The sequence below is a fragment of the Ammodytes marinus genome (assembly GCF_949987685.1).
Source record: "Ammodytes marinus genome assembly, chromosome: 7".
Classification (NCBI taxonomy): Eukaryota; Metazoa; Chordata; class Actinopteri; order Uranoscopiformes; family Ammodytidae; genus Ammodytes; species Ammodytes marinus.
Window position 1 is genome coordinate 5,597,125 of NC_137211.1, and position 18,354 is coordinate 5,615,478.

At 41.4% G+C, this 18,354-nt stretch overlaps 1 protein-coding gene across 9 annotated transcripts in view; it reads right to left on the reverse strand.

The window, feature by feature from the left end:
* Window positions 1–18,354, reverse strand: part of plekhg5b (pleckstrin homology domain containing, family G (with RhoGef domain) member 5b) — a gene marked incomplete at its 3' end in the record, with an annotated part of 80,772 nt that overhangs the window by 23,535 nt on the left and 38,883 nt on the right. For 4 of the 9 annotated variants that reach the window (XM_080031189.1, XM_080031188.1, XM_080031195.1 and 1 more), the window contains 6 exons: window positions 11,654–11,795; window positions 11,021–11,120; window positions 10,680–10,740; window positions 10,030–10,121; window positions 9,780–9,916; window positions 7,308–7,492 (listed from right to left, as the gene is read on the reverse strand). In XM_080031189.1, coding sequence (XP_079887315.1) covers window positions 7,308–7,492; window positions 9,780–9,916; window positions 10,030–10,121; window positions 10,680–10,740; window positions 11,021–11,120; window positions 11,654–11,795 — 717 coding nt within the window. Of the gene's footprint in view, window positions 1–7,307; window positions 7,493–9,779; window positions 9,917–10,029; window positions 10,122–10,679; window positions 10,741–11,020; window positions 11,121–11,653; window positions 11,796–13,029; window positions 13,188–17,605; window positions 17,693–18,354 lie in introns of all 9 variants that reach the window. The other 5 variants (XM_080031192.1, XM_080031193.1, XM_080031191.1 and 2 more) reach the window with 3 other exon arrangements.

The following is an 18,354-nucleotide window of genomic DNA, read 5'->3' on the forward strand; positions in this document are numbered from 1 at the left end:
GAGAACGGTTGGCATTTTGGATTATAAAAAAGACGTCAGAATAAATTTGAATTTGAATTTTTTATATTAAATATGACTTTTTCTGGGATGTTTTTAAATGAAATTCCTTTTTTACGATGGCAAAATGCAATGGCAGCTTTTGGTGCATAAACGTTTTAGCAACTCAGTCTGTACCGTACAATTAATGAGGTCTAATACCCTGCCCTAGACGTAGCATACATACAGTAAGTTTTGCCGTGATGGGATGAAGCAGTGCATTGTGGGAGGCCTGAGCTCTCACACACATATGGGGGATCCATTACCTAAAGCCAAAACCGCCAAACTACAAACTGTAATGTGATTCTGGTCGCAGTGATTTGCAATCTCTGGATCAAATAACCTTGAGGTAAGTTAATACACTCTATCCTGTTTAATTGGTTAAAAAAAAAGCTGGTGGTAATACACAGCCTAGGCTCTGTGAACGGGTATGATAACAACGGGTAAGTAAAAAACAAAGGGGACCCACCGTAGCTAGCGACATGTCAGTTTACAGAGTCTAGGATGTGACTTAACACTAGATTTATTTTCAGTGCGCACACACAGTACGGACAGATAGTGGATCATGAGGAGAAATTCACTTATTGTGACAACAAGTGTTCTCCAAAATCGCTGACTCCATCTTTTTACTTGATGTCAGTTGAGTGAGACAGAGCATTTTAATTGGCCAACCACTTTAGTGTTCTATTCAGTGTGCTGCTATGGCAACTTACTGTACAGTAAAGAGTGAGGAAAAATGTGATGTAAGGGTGTCCTGAAAATCACAAGGTGTCAATGTTCCCGTTTGGGAAATCTTTATGACGACTGTATAAGTTGCAGTTTCAGTTCTCAATAAACGGTAATACGAGTGAGGAACTGAACAGTGTGCATGTGTGTGCATGTGAGCGTGCGTGTGTGTGTGTGTGTGTGTGTGTGTGTGTGTGTGTGTGTGTGTGTGCGTGTGTCCCACAAATGCTGCTGTAATACTACTGTATATGAGCAAATGGCAGTATTAAGTTAGCTTCCTGTGAATTCAGTTTTGTTCTTGCTCAAATCTGAGGTCATGTTGCGTCTCATATGGAGAAAGAAACATCCTGAGCACCAAGACCCTGGGGATATATGACTTCATATGTACCAGACAAATGAAATGAATCACAGATACTTCAGAATATACAGAAGAGAGGGAGGGGAGGGGGGAGGACAACAATTAGATTTTACTTTTATTTTCGTCAAGTTATGTAACTGCAGCTGGTCAAATTTAGTCTAGACATGGCAGGCAAAAATTCTGTTAAATCAAGCAGTGATACATTTTGAGATTTTATGGATATTTTGCATCCATAACATGTCTTCTGTCATACTAGTATAAATACAAGGTCCAAACTGTATATTTAGGTGTTTATTTTACTAAACCTTGTCTGTTTGCGCCTGTATATTTCTCCTATTCAACCATCTTTAATGACCATCATCTCAACCCCACTTTCTATAATCATTCTAAGCACTATTCTGAAGGTTATTACAGAAGGATTTGTTCATTTGCTGTTAATTGTCTGATTTATGATAGCTACATTTCTTTCTCAAATGCATGCTGAAAATGCATTTTAAATACCTGCATATTATAGTATTTATTCTAATTCGTAAAAAAGGATGTATCTAGAATCTATTCTGTAAACACTTTGGAGACCAATATGTTGCAAAAAAAAAAAAAAAAAAAGTGTCTCACCTTCATATAAAATAAAGGTTGTTGAAATTATAAATGGGTTTCTCTCTTCTCTCTTCACATAGTTGTGCAGGTTAAAAGTTGAACCTGTTTCAAGACAGTATCAAAAGGTGCTGACATCGCAAAGGGAAAAAACGCCTTATTTGCGGACGGTGCAATAAATGCTTATAAAGGCACAGAAGGGCAGCGGTGCTTTATGGGGAACTATCAGCGAGGTCGGAATGTGCCTTTTCGACCAATCACAGGGGTTGGCCCGCGTTACCGGTTGTAAAATAATCTATCTGGATCATCAAAGGTCCTCTACAATGCTGCCAGGGCCTTTAAAACGTAACATGCGTGCAATAATAAACTTGAAAAAAAAACCCATTTCAAACAAAACAGAGAAAAGAGAAAAAAAAGACAGGAATTGTCTCAGTTTTTCCAGCTGAATGCCTGGCACAAGCCGTCGCCCCATGCCAGGGCACGAATCCCCGTCACTGGGCAAAATATCTCCTTTGAACCAAGCCCCACTATTACATAAAAAAGGCTTTTGGCACTGGTGTGTTTTAATGGTGAGTGCCAAAGCCGCTTCCATAGAAACTCACAGACCGACTGCACTCACTGGCTGCATTTCCAAGAGCACAGCTTTTGTCCTCCAAATAGCTTTCATAAAAAAAAAAATGTTTTGGGCGAGCAACCAGAAAACGGATCACAGGGTTTTTCTGCTGCTGCTGAGTTCGCTTAACACAAAAGAATCGATACAGTTCAGGGAACTTGGCTTGAAATGGCTGGAGATTCTTATTGGAGTCCAAGAATGAATCTATGAGTCATTCTTCCCAAAGGGTTTCCACAAAGACAGAGTTATGTAGGGCTGTAACTCAGAAGATTTTTTCGATTACCCTGTTGGACATTTTCTCGATCAATCAATTCAATATTTTGGTCTGTGAAAAATTGGAAATAGATAAATGTCAATCACAAAGAACCCAAGTTGACATATTCATGCATTTTTGTTTCAACCAAAAATACCAAATATAGTAGTAGGTTACATTTACCAATATATTTAATATATATAAGACTAAGAAAATCAGCAATTATTCAAATCGGAGATGCTGGAACTTGTGATTTTTGATTTGTGTAAAAAAAATTCTCATGCATCTAATCTTTGATCCCGAATCCATGAATATGCAAAAAAAAAAATCAATAACTGAACTCCTGGACACAGGATGTCTTTTACTCTAGTCTAAAATCTGTGTGTGTGTGTGTGTGTGTGTGTGTGTGTGTGTGTGTGTGTGTGTGTGTGTGTGTGTGTGTGTGTGTGTGTGTGTGTGTGTGTGTGTGTGTGTGTGTGTGTGTGTGTGTGTGTGTGTGTCTGTGTGTGTGTGTGTCTGTGTGAATCTGGTGAGAAATGTAAAGCGCTTTGGGGCCGAGAAAATCATCTCAAAAGCACTATATAAGTCAAATCCATTTACCATTTACTACAAAGTTCATTCTCAGTGGGTATATTTACATTTGAACAAACCAAATTAGCTCCCAAACTAGTCATGCGGTCACACAATTGGCCAGACAAACACTTGTTGAACTCAAATTCTCAGGTGAGGTCATATCAACCTTTTTCCACTTCAACAGATGGTTGTGAAAAAACATCTTTCTTGTGTCAAACTCTGCACATACATCACTCTGCAAAGTGAATGTTCGACATCCAAGTGAAATAAAAAATAAGCACAACACATTTTTCAGTGGAGTGGGACTGTAAAAAAAAAAAACGACTTAAAGGAATAATCCATCAAAAATAGTTGCTACAGTAGAGGCTTGATGTATTTTTAGCCAGATGTCTAACAGATGCACCTCACAAGCAGCACATTACTGCCCCCTTGTGGACAACATAGGAGTTTATTTTATCACTGACATCACTCTTTCCTCATTCACAACCAATAACATTGGCAAGTCATTACCTGCAGTATATGCAAATTATATGGCAAGCATTTCTAGTTTGATGGCAGAGACAACATTTCAAATAGTTCAACACAACAGCTGCAGATCAGATATCATATGAATAAAGGCTGTGGAATTAGTTAAAATGTAATCGCAATCACAATTTCGACTTCTTACTATTAGGAAAATAAGACTTTTGCAAGATAATGTTTTGAAGTCAGGTCAAGGCGAGGCATTGAGCCAGGTCATGTTTTTTTATTTGAGAGTTGAACTATATTTAAATTCAAGGAAAAATCTGTTAAAAAATAAAAGTTTTTCAGAATTTTTCAAAAATATGTTACTAAATGCATAATGTCTCCAAAGTTTACCTGGGTTTGGGTTAAAGAATCGTGATTTCAATATCAATAAAAATATTCACAATCATGATTTTTGCTGATAATCGAGCAGCCCTTATATGAACAAAAATCACAGTTTCTGCAACAACCTCCCGTGCTTACAGTACGATAGCCAGATGACTAACTTTAATGACCTACCGCCACAGATGGCCGGAAAAAAAACTCTTGAACCCAACCTCTACCTGTTTCCCTGCTCGAAGCAAAAGATGACATAAGAGCCAGCCTGTTTACAGTGTGTGCACATACACGCAATCAAGCGCACCTGTAAAGTGGGTCTAGACTTGCCTCCAGGGCGTGTAACAGCAAATGACATGTTTCCAGCACGTAATAGGGCAGCGCACTCACGGTCTAATTGCCCAAACCTGCAAACACTCAAAACTAGGTACACCGTTATATAAGGAAACATAAAGTTCAATGTAGCTCATCACAAAGAGATTAGGACAGATGCTTTAAAGTTAAGGTGTAATAACCTAATACAAATTGTGGTTCAGATCCAATACTATGCAATACCAGCTCCAGGATTATCAATATCAATAAAGATACTTTTTTTATGGATGAAAGCGGCTGTCATATTCTATCATGGGATGTTTTATTAATGGGCTACTTCTGAATATACTATAAGCAAATGATTCTCAAACGTGAGGCACATACAGTATTTCGTCTATGCTGTTAGGTACTTAATCACATGCATTTAAGCAGTGGGCGGTTCGATACACAAATGATCAACAGTAGTGTCAACAAGATCCATTCATAAAAATGTAGTAAGCAATTGAAAACTCCTGTCAGTGTTGCAATATGTGCACCTCTAAACACCTCTTATGTTCTGATGCTCAAGTCCTTCGGTTTTTATAGAGACTTGTTAAAAGAAATGCATCGTGCTTGGCAAATTAACTGCAATTCAAATATATTCAGAAGCAGCCTGTTGATAATATACACCTCATACAATCATGACATAGTCCTCTCTCTTTATATAATAGCACACTTAACATTCAAAATTAGGCAACAGATTTTGTGGCATCGCCCCGCTTCTGTGTCCCTATACAGTCATTGTAACTGTTATAACCAGAGGGCATGTGGATGACAACATTATGATGATTCATGATTGAGCAACTGCTAAAACACATCTGGCATTAATACAAAGCAGTGACAATACAACTCTATGTAAATATTATGGCTATGGACACAAGACATCACTGCTACTAATGGGACCGATGTTGCTAAGCGACCACTTTGTTCAGCTCCTCTTCACTGCCATAAAGAAGAAGCTATTTTCAACTGTTGATTTTTACATAAATGTTTATGAAATATTCAACTGCTGATGTGGTGTTACTGTTGTAGCCAAGGCAGGGAGGCCATACAAGAATGACTGAATGATTGATCAAACGACAAAAGATTTTAATTGAAAAGAGAAGCCTGCTATTGAAATCAAGGCCACGCCATACCACTGTACGTTGCAGCTCTCAGGCTAAAAAAAATTGTCAATGTAAACGGTCAATTTTTCCAAAAAAGAAAATGGCACGTATTTATCCAGTGCCAACATAACATGAACCTGATGACTGGCTGCCCTATTTCCTAGCTCCTTGCCTTGGCACTGAACACCTCATATCAGTCAACCTCTCAAATCAATAACAAAACATCCACTTCCTTCAGACGAGGGAAGTGCCCAAGTGGTACAGAATGTTCCATCATCATATGAGATTCCAGGGATCAGTCGGTATCAGGCTGGCATTGAAATACACCAGTGGAGCACACACACAAATAGGCTGCACAGTATATAGGCAGTAGACTTAAAACGGAAATCCCAAAATACATTCCCAGGGTTGCGCAGGGCTGATAAAGGCAATGCAAAACAATGATGTCATGATGGGATTACCTAGAGCAGGGGTTTTCAAAGTGTGAGAGAGTGAGCCCCCCCTCAGAGAACAAATTTCAGCGGAGCCCCCCCCCCCAAAAAAAAAAATGATTTTACAAATTTAAACATGTTTTTGAAACATTCTAAACATTTTTGTGCGTTTTTAAACACATTTAATACATTTTAACATCTTAATCCAGTGTTTTAATCCTGCTTCCTTTAAGCATGGATAATACTGACTGAGTGTGCATCGGAGTGAGAAAGATAGGCAGACAGACTTGCCCAAATTATTGACTAGTTAAATGTCATTCACACACCCAGTGTTTTTTCGCTAGTGCCTCCAATGTCCTGCTGGAGGAGAATAGCAGCCAGTGGAGAACCAGACCCTCCTAGGGGGGTCCGGGGGTATGCCCCCCCGGGAGATTTTTTTTCACCTTTTTAAAGTGAAATGCATGAATCTGGTGCACTTTGAGAGGACAATTAAGAGGCTAAATATGAGGAATTTTGTGTGAACAAATAATTTGGAGACACTGGGTCTGATGAATTAGAAGCTATTGAAGAAGGACACATGGATTTTCCATAAAAATATTAATTTAAAATAAACAAAATGTATGCAGGGTCCTCTGGGTTGGGCTTGGTGCTCTTTTTCTTTAACGAGACCTATTTCTCTGTAATTTACTGAATGCATTTAAATGCAGTGAGGGGAACGAAGCAGAAGAACTTGTGTCCAGCTATGCCGTGATCTTAGTATAAAAAAGAAAAACTAAAAAAAAAAAAAATTTTTTTTTTTTTTTTTTTTTTAGTTTTTTTTTTTTTTTACATATTCATCCGCGCCCCCCCTGCCATAACCCCGCGCCCCCCAAGGGGGGCGCGCCCCACAGTTTGAAAACCGCTGACCTAGAGATACTACAGTGTCCCGGGGCATCGTGGGAGAGGAGAGTGAAGTCGTGGAAACTAGTAAAGGGTGTGGCAGCAGGGCAGGATGAGTCACTGGGTGTGTCTGTGTTTGTGTGAGGCTTTAAAGGGGGGTTGATGTATTTTGGGTTGATTAATATGAGATTTTTCGTAGACTTTGAGCTTAAGCATCAAGCTTGTTGTAGAATGTTTGTAAAAATCAGTGAATATCTCCTCACGATATACCTGTCAGCATCTGTATGTGTGCGCTTACACAGGGATGTGAACAAAGGGTATATAAACCAAGGGGTCCATCGTATCTATCAACATGCCCGTTTACAGAGCCTAGGATGTGGATTAACATTGGATTGTTTCCCCCCTACACAGTACGGGACAGGTAGCGGATCGTAAGGAGAAATTCACTGATTTTTGAAAAAAATTAAAAAGAGATTTTGACTACAAGCATTCTCCAGAACCAGAATGCTTGACTCCAACATCTACCATATTACTACCATCTTTTTACCTTCTGTGCACTCACCAACAGGTCCAGGTTTTCTTTGCGTCCCAGTGATCCAGTCTCCACCCTGCTGTCGTTGCCCGGGGTGAGGATGTACGGGCTGTGGCCAGCAGAAGGCTTCATGTTGGGCAGACTGAGAGACCGCAAGTCCTTCACCCCCTGCTCCACCTTCAGCTCATGGCCTATGCGCGCTGAAGGAGATTAAAGAAAAATAATACAAAACAAGGAGGTTTAGACTTATTGTGCAAAGGGCAAGCGGAAATACTTTATTAAGCTTTGGGAACCATACATGGCTGTCATGACAGCGGTACCTTTTTTTTTAAAATTTTATTTTCATATATATTTTCATATCATTTTTAATTTAATTTTTTAAAAGAAATTACTTAATTTGTGTTCTTAAGATCGTGCAGATGTTTGTTTGTCTATCTTGTTTAAAAAAATATTAAAAAAATATTGTGGAAAAAATAACAAGGAGGTTTAGAAGTCTGGGAAAAGGGATTCATGTAAAACTGAAAACTTGCACAGTCGACAAATACTTGTTTGTTATTTTTTTTCGTTTTGTTTTGAGTCATTATGACTTTGCACCACACCCAAAGTATCGGACTCACTGTTAAATCCTGTCACAACATCTCACACACATCACATATGGGACCATACAACGCCCCAGAGGCATCTTGCTATTTGTGATACTGGGCTATATCATGTCAAATGTTTCTGGAGCATGCCTTTTAATCAATTTTTTTTGTTGTTGTCAAAATCAGTGAGTATCTCCTTACAATCCGCTTGCTGTCAATGCTGTGTGTGCACTGAAACAAAAAGAGTGCCTAGGCTCTGTAAACTGGCATGTTGCTAGCTACGGTGGGCCGCCTTTGTTTAACTACCAGTTTACAGAGCCTAGGCTGTTTATCAATTCTTGATAAAAAAAATGTCAGCACACACACACACAGTACGGACAGCTATCAGATTGTGAGGAGATGTACACAGATTTTGTCAAAAAGCTTTCTCCCCAATAGCTGACCACACCTTTAACTGACAACCAATAAAGAAGGAAGAACTTAGACTCAAATTTAACATGTATCAACTAATCATCTTTTTGCCACTCCTTGCTTACAATAAACAACCCTCAAGAAAAAAAGAAAATACTGATTGAAGCCTGATTTAATATTTGTTAGGTAGAAAAACTTAAATTAGGTTTAGACGATAGAATGAAGATATGCCGTCTTAATGAAAACCTGTTAACCCTTAATCATGAGAGTGAACAGCTGTCTGCCTGTCTGTCTGCCCTCGACCTCCATGTTTCAGACTGTGTGTAACTCCAGACTGCGGTCAGAAGGTGAGAGTTAGGAGGGTGACAGTTTCAAAAGAAAAGCGATTATCCATGGCATGTGATATCTTTAATGGAAGGCTTAAGCGGCAGTGAAGAGGCATCAGTCCCAGTTTCCACTAAAGAAAGCTGGCAGAGTCATCACACTGCTACTGTATTACTTAGACGCATGGGAGGGTACGTACATGACCTGAACAAGGCTTAGTACTTTTTAAGATGCACCAACAGTGTTGTTGTAATTACTCAAAATTCCTCATGGGGGCGGAAAAAAGTTATGCACAATAGCTTTAAAAGGTGCTCCGAGGGACTTTCAGTTTCTTTTTCATTCTTGCACCCCCTTTGGACAAAAGTGGTAGTGTTTTCACTACACCAGCTGTTGATCCTGGGTGAGGGTGAGACTGTTTCAGAAATATTTAAAAGTTCCTCATAGCACCTTTAGGAAAACATATCACCTCAAAAAAACTAAATAAATCAGTGATTGCATGAGTCCACAATCAATCTCAGAATTTGAGTACAACTTTCTACCCCTTTGATTTATTCATTTTTGTAAAACAGGTCAAATTCATACTGGACTGGACCTGCTGTGAGCATCATATTCAAGCAGGAGCCCACTGACAATTGTTGCTCTTATGTCTTTGAATAAAAAGTCTTCTGTAAAAGTCTATCATCGATCTCATTTCTCATTTGCTTCAATATTAGTTATCGCTGTCTGTCACTGAAGTATTTTCAAGTTAGTCCATGACTCTCTCCATTTCAAATCTGGCTTGTCTCTTTTTCGCTTTATTTTTCCCTGAAATTTCAGGCTCAATTTAGTTTCCGTGGCAGCCTTCAGTCTGGCGGGGATAAATCAGGCTTTGCAGCTGTTTGTATGAATTTCCATTTTCCTGATCGTACAATCCTCCCATATTTTGTGTTTCTAAAAAAAGATTGCCGGCTTAAGATATATAGATAATCTTTTTAGTATCGACACATTTTTTTTCCATTTTATCAGCCCAAAACATCTCCTTTAGTAAACTCTTATAACTCATATGAAAGTGCTACAAATTCGTACCACATGTCCTGCAGTAATTTAGACAGAGGATATAGGGCATTTCTGTAAGTATGACTCTGATTCTGTAGGGTTGATACGTGTGTGGTGTGGTTATTTTTTTTACCTTTGACTTTGAGGTAGTGTCCTCCAAAACGGTAGGCCTCGAAGTTGAGTGACAGCGGCGTGTTTGACTGATCCAAGAACAGGTCCACCCGGGACAGCTCAATGCCGTTCCTCTCAAACACTGGGGCTAGAACCTCTCTGGTAACATACAAAGTATCAAAACATATATATATATATATATACTGTATATGTTTATTATGGTTCATATTAAAATCATGCAGTACATTTTATAGTGTGCGCCCCTTTTTTACCTCAGGGTTTTCTTTTTCATGGCAGGTACAATTTCGGTGTTTATGTCCACGTTGAGATCAAACTTGAGGCTGAAGCACTCCTTACTGGGGTCCTGGAAGGGAGGGGGGAGGAGGGGTGGACATTTAGTTAGTTTACACAGGTGGGGCTGTGGCTGTTGTATGTGAGCTCTCAGTAGATCCACAGGGGGGCCCCTTCTACTCACTGCACTGCCCGACATCAGACAATAGAGCAGCCTGGGAGATACTGCTGTGTTACATCATCGTTGCAGAATATAATAGGTAATGGGGAGGGAGGGGGGCGGGGGGTGTTTTTTCATATTTCACAACACTCTGCTGGTATCATACACACTTATGACAAAAAAAATGCCTCTCAAAATAACTGAGTCACATATAATTGACAAATGCTGGTTATTCCCTCAACAATGCCTTGACAAGACATGCAGGCGAAGAAGCAGTAGAGGCATTTTAGGAACAGTATTGAAAGTGTGGTTATGTGTGTGTGTGTGTGTGTGTGTGTGTGTGTGTGTGTGTGTGTGTGTGTGTGTGTGTGTGCCCAGAGTGTGTTTGTCTGTGTGTGTGTCGGTGTGTCTGTGTGAGTGAGTGAGTGAGTGAGTGAGTGAGTGAGTGTGCGTGCGTGCGTGTTTACTTACATCGGTGTGTCGTCTCCGTGGCTTCTTCTTCGTCAGCTTCATCCCCCCCGCTTTACGCTCCCTGCAGAACAGTTACACACCCCGTTACCATACCTTCTTCTAGACACCCGCTTCTGACATAGAACATATGAAAAACGGCCTCTCTTTAAATGGGACCGTGGAGGAGACTTTGAAAGAAGTGATAAAAATCTCAAAATCTCTTGTCAGGAGACACACATTTCATGGCTTTAACTTATCTGTCCAGTGTGAAAAAGACATGAGCTAGACAGACAAGACAGACAGAGAGAAAGACAGAAAAACACATGAACGCTAGCGTGACGTTTTTGGGGGGGGTTACCGACCCGCGGTCATTGCTCCCCTCATCCTCTTCCTCCAGGTCGGAGGGGGGGCTGGTGCGCGGGGGACAGGAGCGCGTGGACACGTTCCGGGCCAGGATGGAGGCTAAAGGGTTAAGAAAACACAGCAGTCAGTACTTCTGTTGGTTCACAAATACAAGTCTTTGGCAACTTTTATCATGCTTTTTCAATTTTAGTCCAAACTTGCCTCGGCACAGTTACAGGTCTTGAAAATACATTTTCATAAATCAGACAATTAACAATGTATAAACAAATCCTTATGTAAATACCTTCAGAAAAGTGCTAAGAATGATTGAGAAAGTGTAGTTGACGTAATGGATTTTGACCAAAAGTATGTGAGAAAATAAGTGTATCTTTATTTATTTTAACAACCCTTTTAATAACAAGAGTTTATCTATTATTGTAGATTTTTCAGACCAACATTGAATGATTTCATAAAGTCATAAACAGAGACATATGAGTGCAATGTTTTACGTTATTTATTAATGCCTTATTTAGACAACTATAAGAACTGGGTGTATTTGGTGTTCACACACTAACATGCTGCAATGAGGTAATGGGTATGACATCACTGTAAGATGGAATATGACCAAATAAAGATACAATGCGAGTGTTTACCTTGAGGTTGTAAGTCGAATCGGGGGTGCCGGTCAAAGTGCATGTTGTCTGTGTTCTCCGAATGGCTGCGTGAGTCACATGACTCACACAGATGAAGGGGACTTTTGTTATTCAGGTCTTGACAGTCGGGGTGGTGGCAAACCTAAAAGGGGACACAAACAGGAAGGGGGTGGGGGGTAGACAAAGGGACGAGAGAAAGTCAGATCACATAAATACCAAGTACACAACAAGGCCCCCTCCCCACATTAAAATGCAAAAACATTTAAAAAGGCCGGGCCGAAGTGAAAAGGTTGAAACAGTCCCACACACATTTAGAATACACAGCTCCCTGCTTCACTATTATTTGTGCCACAATTAAATGAGCAGAGAGGCTGCCAGGGGCATTCCTGAGGTTTGGTGAGTCCCACAGTCCCACCATCTGTCCCCCCCTGTGTGTGTGTGGATGACAACTAATTGACTTAAAGTTAGTTTTTCACCTCATGTGCTGATCTGGGACCAGCTTAACCTTACATAAGCCAAAACCGCAAACCATAGAGGTGGAACAATAAAACCGACCACAGGTCAGAAGCTGGTAGACGTCCAGTCCGCAGAGCCAAAAGGGGACAGGCAGCAGAAGGCTGCAGGATTAAGGATCTCTGTCTCGGGCCAGACAAGACGGGGCGGGTGGCACCACGGGGCTCGTGTACATCCACTAACCTCACCCTGCACCCACCCAGCCCCTCTGTAGCGCCCAAACCCAGGCTCAGGAAGTGAGGATGTATGGGGAGATACAATGGCGGTCCCGCTAATGTACTTCCTGTCATTGTTTCCATGTACTCTAGAGGAGCAGTGTGTCTGTGCAATACATGTGTGCACAACGCGGGGTGGAGCACAAACTAGAATGTAGCTTTCATGTACACATAACATAACAACTATAGATACGCAAGACGTAGATTATTATCTTTATTTAGACAGGGAAATCCATTGGGAAGGAGGTCTCATTTTTGATGGCGCTAAAAATCACAAAACAAAGCAAAACAGTCAAGCAATAAAATATAATAAAAATAAACCAGTAAACCATCAGCCATCCAAAAGAGAAAAACACCCAACACCAATAGCAACATATCAAGCATAACTAAGCTAATTCAAGTTGGACACAACATAGTAAAAACTATACAAAACAAATAAACAGGGTAAAAAGTATGGGGGCCTAAAATTGAACCCTGTGGAACGCCTTAAGTTACCTTAAAAATGGTGGAAGTTTGCAACAATTCTATGCATAATATATGCCTAAAATGCCCTCACGCAACACACCCATGCGCCCTGCCACAAGCTATAGCCATACAAACATTGCTTAAGTACAATTAAGTAGCAAGTCCCACGCCCTGGTACTCTACCGTCATATTCTGCAGATCGGAGCAGGAGTCTCCCCCGCTCCCGCAGCCCGGCTCCATGTCCATGCCAGCAGAACAGGCACCAATCGGCTCGGGCCCCAAAAAAAACATCCAAATCGTCACCTCCTTGGCTTGCCGCTAATTCACTCCGCGACGAACCCCTGCCAAGCCACACACTGCCTCATTAATCCACTCCTCTCAATTCTCAATGTCTAGCCAGGTATAATCTCAGATTTTAAAAAAGGACCAGGTCGCAGGACTGGAAGGGGACAGAAGGAGGGGGGAGGGGTGGTAGGGTTAAGGGAGGGTGAGGGCACAGGGTTAAGGGAGGGTGAGGGCAAGGAGGAGTCCCACTGAAGATATAAACCCAAGACAGGAAGCAAGAAATAAAAAGGCCAGTCGTCGTCCAGAAGCTTTTCCGAAGTACAAAGCCCCCTCCTAATCTTGCAGCCTAATTGGAGCCTGTGCTCTGTCAAAGCCATCTGACGGTCCTGCGGAGATTAAACAGCCCCACTGCTCTGGGCTCCGCCAGCAATCGTCTTCCTCTCCTCTTTTTCCTCTCTCTCTCTCTCTCACCCTTTGTTCTTCTCTGCCACCACCAGTACCAACTACTCCCTTCCTCATAAACACCCAGGGTCACTACACCCGGGTAAGAGCCCCCGACAGACAGACCGGAGAGAGATTTTAAAATAGCAAGAGACTGAGAGACAAGAGTCAGCAAGGCTATGGCCTTGGGCACTGTGTTGAACATGACATGCTCTCCTCTAGTAAGTACAACTGTGTTAAAGGATTAGTTCAGAAAAGCCCCACTACAAATGTGCGACACTGCAAGAAATACGATCAGTCAGGCCAAATAAATACTTCTATGAATAAAGTCCAAACTTATGGAGATAGGATCCAACTTGTTATATATATTATGGATCACATTATTCATATATTGTATGGAGTTTGCTCAATGCTCTACGGATCATTTAAGCATCTTTCAGCTCATTGTTTTGGTTCTCCAACAATTTTGACTTTTTTGGTTGAGTGGCGCCATTTACTTAGTGCCGTTTTGGGCTGCAGCAGGCAGCTGTTTTCCGTCTAAAGAAAAGACTGGTCTCCTCCTGGCCAGCAGCAAACAACATATGAACAAAGTTAAATAGTAGCTGGTGAACATATTGGAGTGACAATCATAGACAGAAGCAAATGAATGCTAATGTGTCTGCCGGATGTATTATTAGGCAACGGTTTGCTGACAAGTTCAACACGTCAACTTTAAATAGTTGGAATATGTGGATGATGTTGGCTAAGTACAGCAGCCTGCCTTAAGCCCAAAGCTATGTGACTGTAGACTGTTAGGCAGACGCCACTCTTAGATTAACGCTTATGTCATGCTAACATTGTCACAACACGGCTGATGTCTATGAGTTATAATATTAACCATGTCATAGCGTGACAGTAGCAGAAACCACAGAGTACAACTCAAGCTTATGGGACAAACTGAGATCCTGAAGAATGGCAGAGTAAAGGATGGCTTCTTTTTGGTGGTGGGTCGACAGTCATGAATGCCTCTTAGAGAGAGAAACCTTTTTGATATTTCAATTGAAAGAAAACATAAACACAAAAACATTGGTTACTCTCCTTTTTTGCGATTCAATGTTAATGGTGAGCATGTGTTCATGTATATCTCGATATTTTTCTACTAATATTTTGACTTTTTCTCTAAAAATAATGCATTGGTTTTCACACTGTTGAGCTGAGATCTTTCTAAGTCCTCGGCTCACTGTGAGGTAAATGTTCTACTATTCAGATTACGTTGTTTCTCAGTCGTTAAAGAGTTGATGACGTCCGTTAGTTTGTTCAAGTAGCAGGTACAGACTAGTAAAGTGTCTCAAACCTGACTGATTCACTGATCTCATCTTCTATGGAGGGAAGCAAACAAGTCACGGAAATGTGTTACAACGTCACCTACTTAGGCGTTTAAAAAAAAAAATCAACATCAACGCATAATCACGCATTTTTCATCCACCAGTGTCAAATGTCCCTTCACACGGAGGTGTTAGGTTCTCCACGAGGTGTGCCCAGACAGACAGCCGGGGCGAGACAAAATGCCAGCAAAAAAAATCACACGCGCCATATTTAGACAATAGCTCAGAGAGATAGGTACTAGGCCTTCTTCCTCCTCGCAACATCAAGTCAAGAGTGTTCACATTCCTGCTTCAACTAAAGCAGCTGAAAAGATCTGACGCTTAAGCCAAGACAAACGAGTGCATCATCATGACATACGGTGAAGAAAAAAGGTCTTGGGAGTGAACGACTGAAAAGCACTGACTGGAAAAATAAACTCCAACGAAGAAAAACAACAAAAGCTTTTAATCTTAAATGCATGAGTAATTACCTGAAGATACACAGCTAAAAATAAAGCTCTTGCAATTCCTGCAATACTCCACATTCCTATCAATGAAAGGGATGATGGATACTTGGTGGGTATGAGAACGACTTGACATCCATTATCTGGCTGTTTCTGGATCAGTTTAACCAACACAACAAAAGTGGGAAGGGTGTGTGTGAGAGAAGCAGACTATACAGTGAAATGAGACCGTGCCTAACAGCTGACGAGAGGCCATGCGTGCCTGGTATTGCCAGCGTATGAACGTGTGTGAGAGACAACATGTGTCATGTGAGTGTGTGTCGCGTGTCGGCCCCCGCCCCTTAACATGCCTGCTCTCAGATCTTGCCGGATTAGCGGAGTTTTTTTTTGGGGGGGGGGGCATGATTGACTGTAGATGAAACGCTGCACACACACACACACCAACAGCTGAGAAAACACACACAGCGGCCCCACAGCGGCCCTTAGTCTTGGCTTAGCACATCCTTTGCCACGTGGCACCTGCTTATGCACCCTTGTTTCAACATATCCTGCAAACACGCCAACACACACACACACACACACACACACACACACACACACACACACACACACACACACACACACACACACACACACACACACACACACACACACACACACACACACACACACACACACACACACACACACACACACACACACACACACACACACACACACACACACACACACACACACACACACACACACACACACACACACACACACACACACACACACACACACGCAGGCCTGCCCAAGGCTGTGTCATCGATGAAAAGATTATCAGTTGCTCAGCTGTAATAAAGACGTTCTTGTTTTTTAAAATGATGATAACTGGAATTTTCTGAGGTGAATCAGGATTATTACCTGTACACTTAATGCTTCCAACACTGGCACGCAACCTATGAAGGCTACAGCAACACATTTGATGACATATAGCCCCCTGATATACCTCTAGAGTCAGCTTTTATTTTGAACAAATAGCTTTGCAAGCACTGCACAAGACCTTTTCACACAGCCGATGCTAAAGACATTAAAACCTGGGGAAAGGGTATATTGACTTTATAATCATGAATCATAATCAACAGTGGAACGTGTGGGTTTTTCGAGCAACAGCCTGGCAGTTCAATTCAGCTGCAACGGTCCAGACCACCAAATCCCAATTTGTTGGCTCCTGACGGGACAATTTAAAAAAAATAAGTTTTGGACGGCTCGCCACATCCTCGCAAGCTGGAAAATTTGCGGGTAATCACTCTTTGTGTATGAAATTATAATGACGCATTGAGGTTAAGGCTGGCGATAAATTTCAAACCCCAGATTACAGACCTGACTCAATGTGATACACATGGCCCATCCATCACCACCAGGCTGCCATGAAAGAGCATCTTCTTCTCGGTAATGATCTTTGTATTTCCACATCCGTGTCCAGCACACACTGATAACACACTCATAGTTTAGTCAAAAGCTAAAACTATTCTTAATGGGACCTCCTGTCTGTCTGTCTCCAACCTGTCTGCATGTCCCCCCCCCCCCCCCCCCTCCCTCCTCCGACCTCCCGCAGACCTTCTCCGGAACAGCTTGTCCTGCCAGAGAACACCTAGTACTTATGTAATAGCATGCATCGCCGTGTGCGTGTGTGTGTGTGTGTGTCTGACGAATAGGGTATGTGAGCCGTGGACTTATGTTACCCTGCCAAGTGTATCTTCAGAGGTAAAAAAGCGTTGGGAGTTCGATAGCCTTTTATCAGTTCTGTACAGGCTTAGTTTTTAACAATGAAAGTTATTAATGAATACATTCAATGTATCTGTATGGCCTTTAGTTGACTAAGAAGCTACAGATGGGTTTGAGTGAATTTAGCAACAACTTGAAAATAATATGAGCAGGAAAATATGAAAAATAATAATAAAACGTAGAGGGATGTACTGAAATAACAGCTGTATCCTACTGAGATTCACACTTCATTTTTCACAGGTTACTTGCTCCAAATATTAGAATTCCTGGTGCAGAGCTGTTGAGTTCATAAGCTTAAAATAATGATATGATATAATAATTCTGCAGATATCGAAATGGCGCAGACAGCAAGATCATTTGGCACCAATCTGTTTGCTCTATTGAACTACAAAAACATAGAGTGCACTTATGGTCGGTGTTAGTGCAGACAGGGGGATGTTGCTTTTCACTCACATACTTGGGCCATAGTGCGGCTCCATTCTCCCACATGGCTCCCACAGAAAAGCTCCCAAAAGGTGAGATTTATGCTTCTGGGAAATGCTTTGAAAAAAAAAAGGTTTTATTTTACTTTGACAAGAGAAAAGTCTTTAAAGTTGAGGACTAAGTGGTTGGTTTGGCAAATGTACAGGACATCTGCACACCACCTCCTTAAAGAGAGCATCGCACAGCCGCTTCCCTGAGCTCTTTCTATGGGAACGATAACCATGAAGGAGGCTATAGACCCAGTAGAGAAACAGGCTTGCATAGGGTCCATAAACCAGACAACAAGCCCATATGATTATTTTAACTAATACATGAATTACAATTTTTTTCTTTTTAGGAGGTAGGCCACGTAAATGTATTACATTTTATGGCAAAAAAAAAAAAAAAAAACTATCCCATCCTTTATTGACATATTGCGAAAAACTGGAGTTACCACACACAATCCCTGACACACACACACACACACACACACACACACACACACACACACACACACACACACACACACACACACACACACACACACACACACACACACACACACACACACACACACACACACACACACACACACACACACACACACACACACACACACACAGCAATTTGTCATCGTCAGGCCCACACCCATTGAGCAAACTCAATTCCCCATCATTGTTCCAAGCGGCTATCATAAAAACTCCAGACACAAACGCGCGCACACGCACACACACACACAC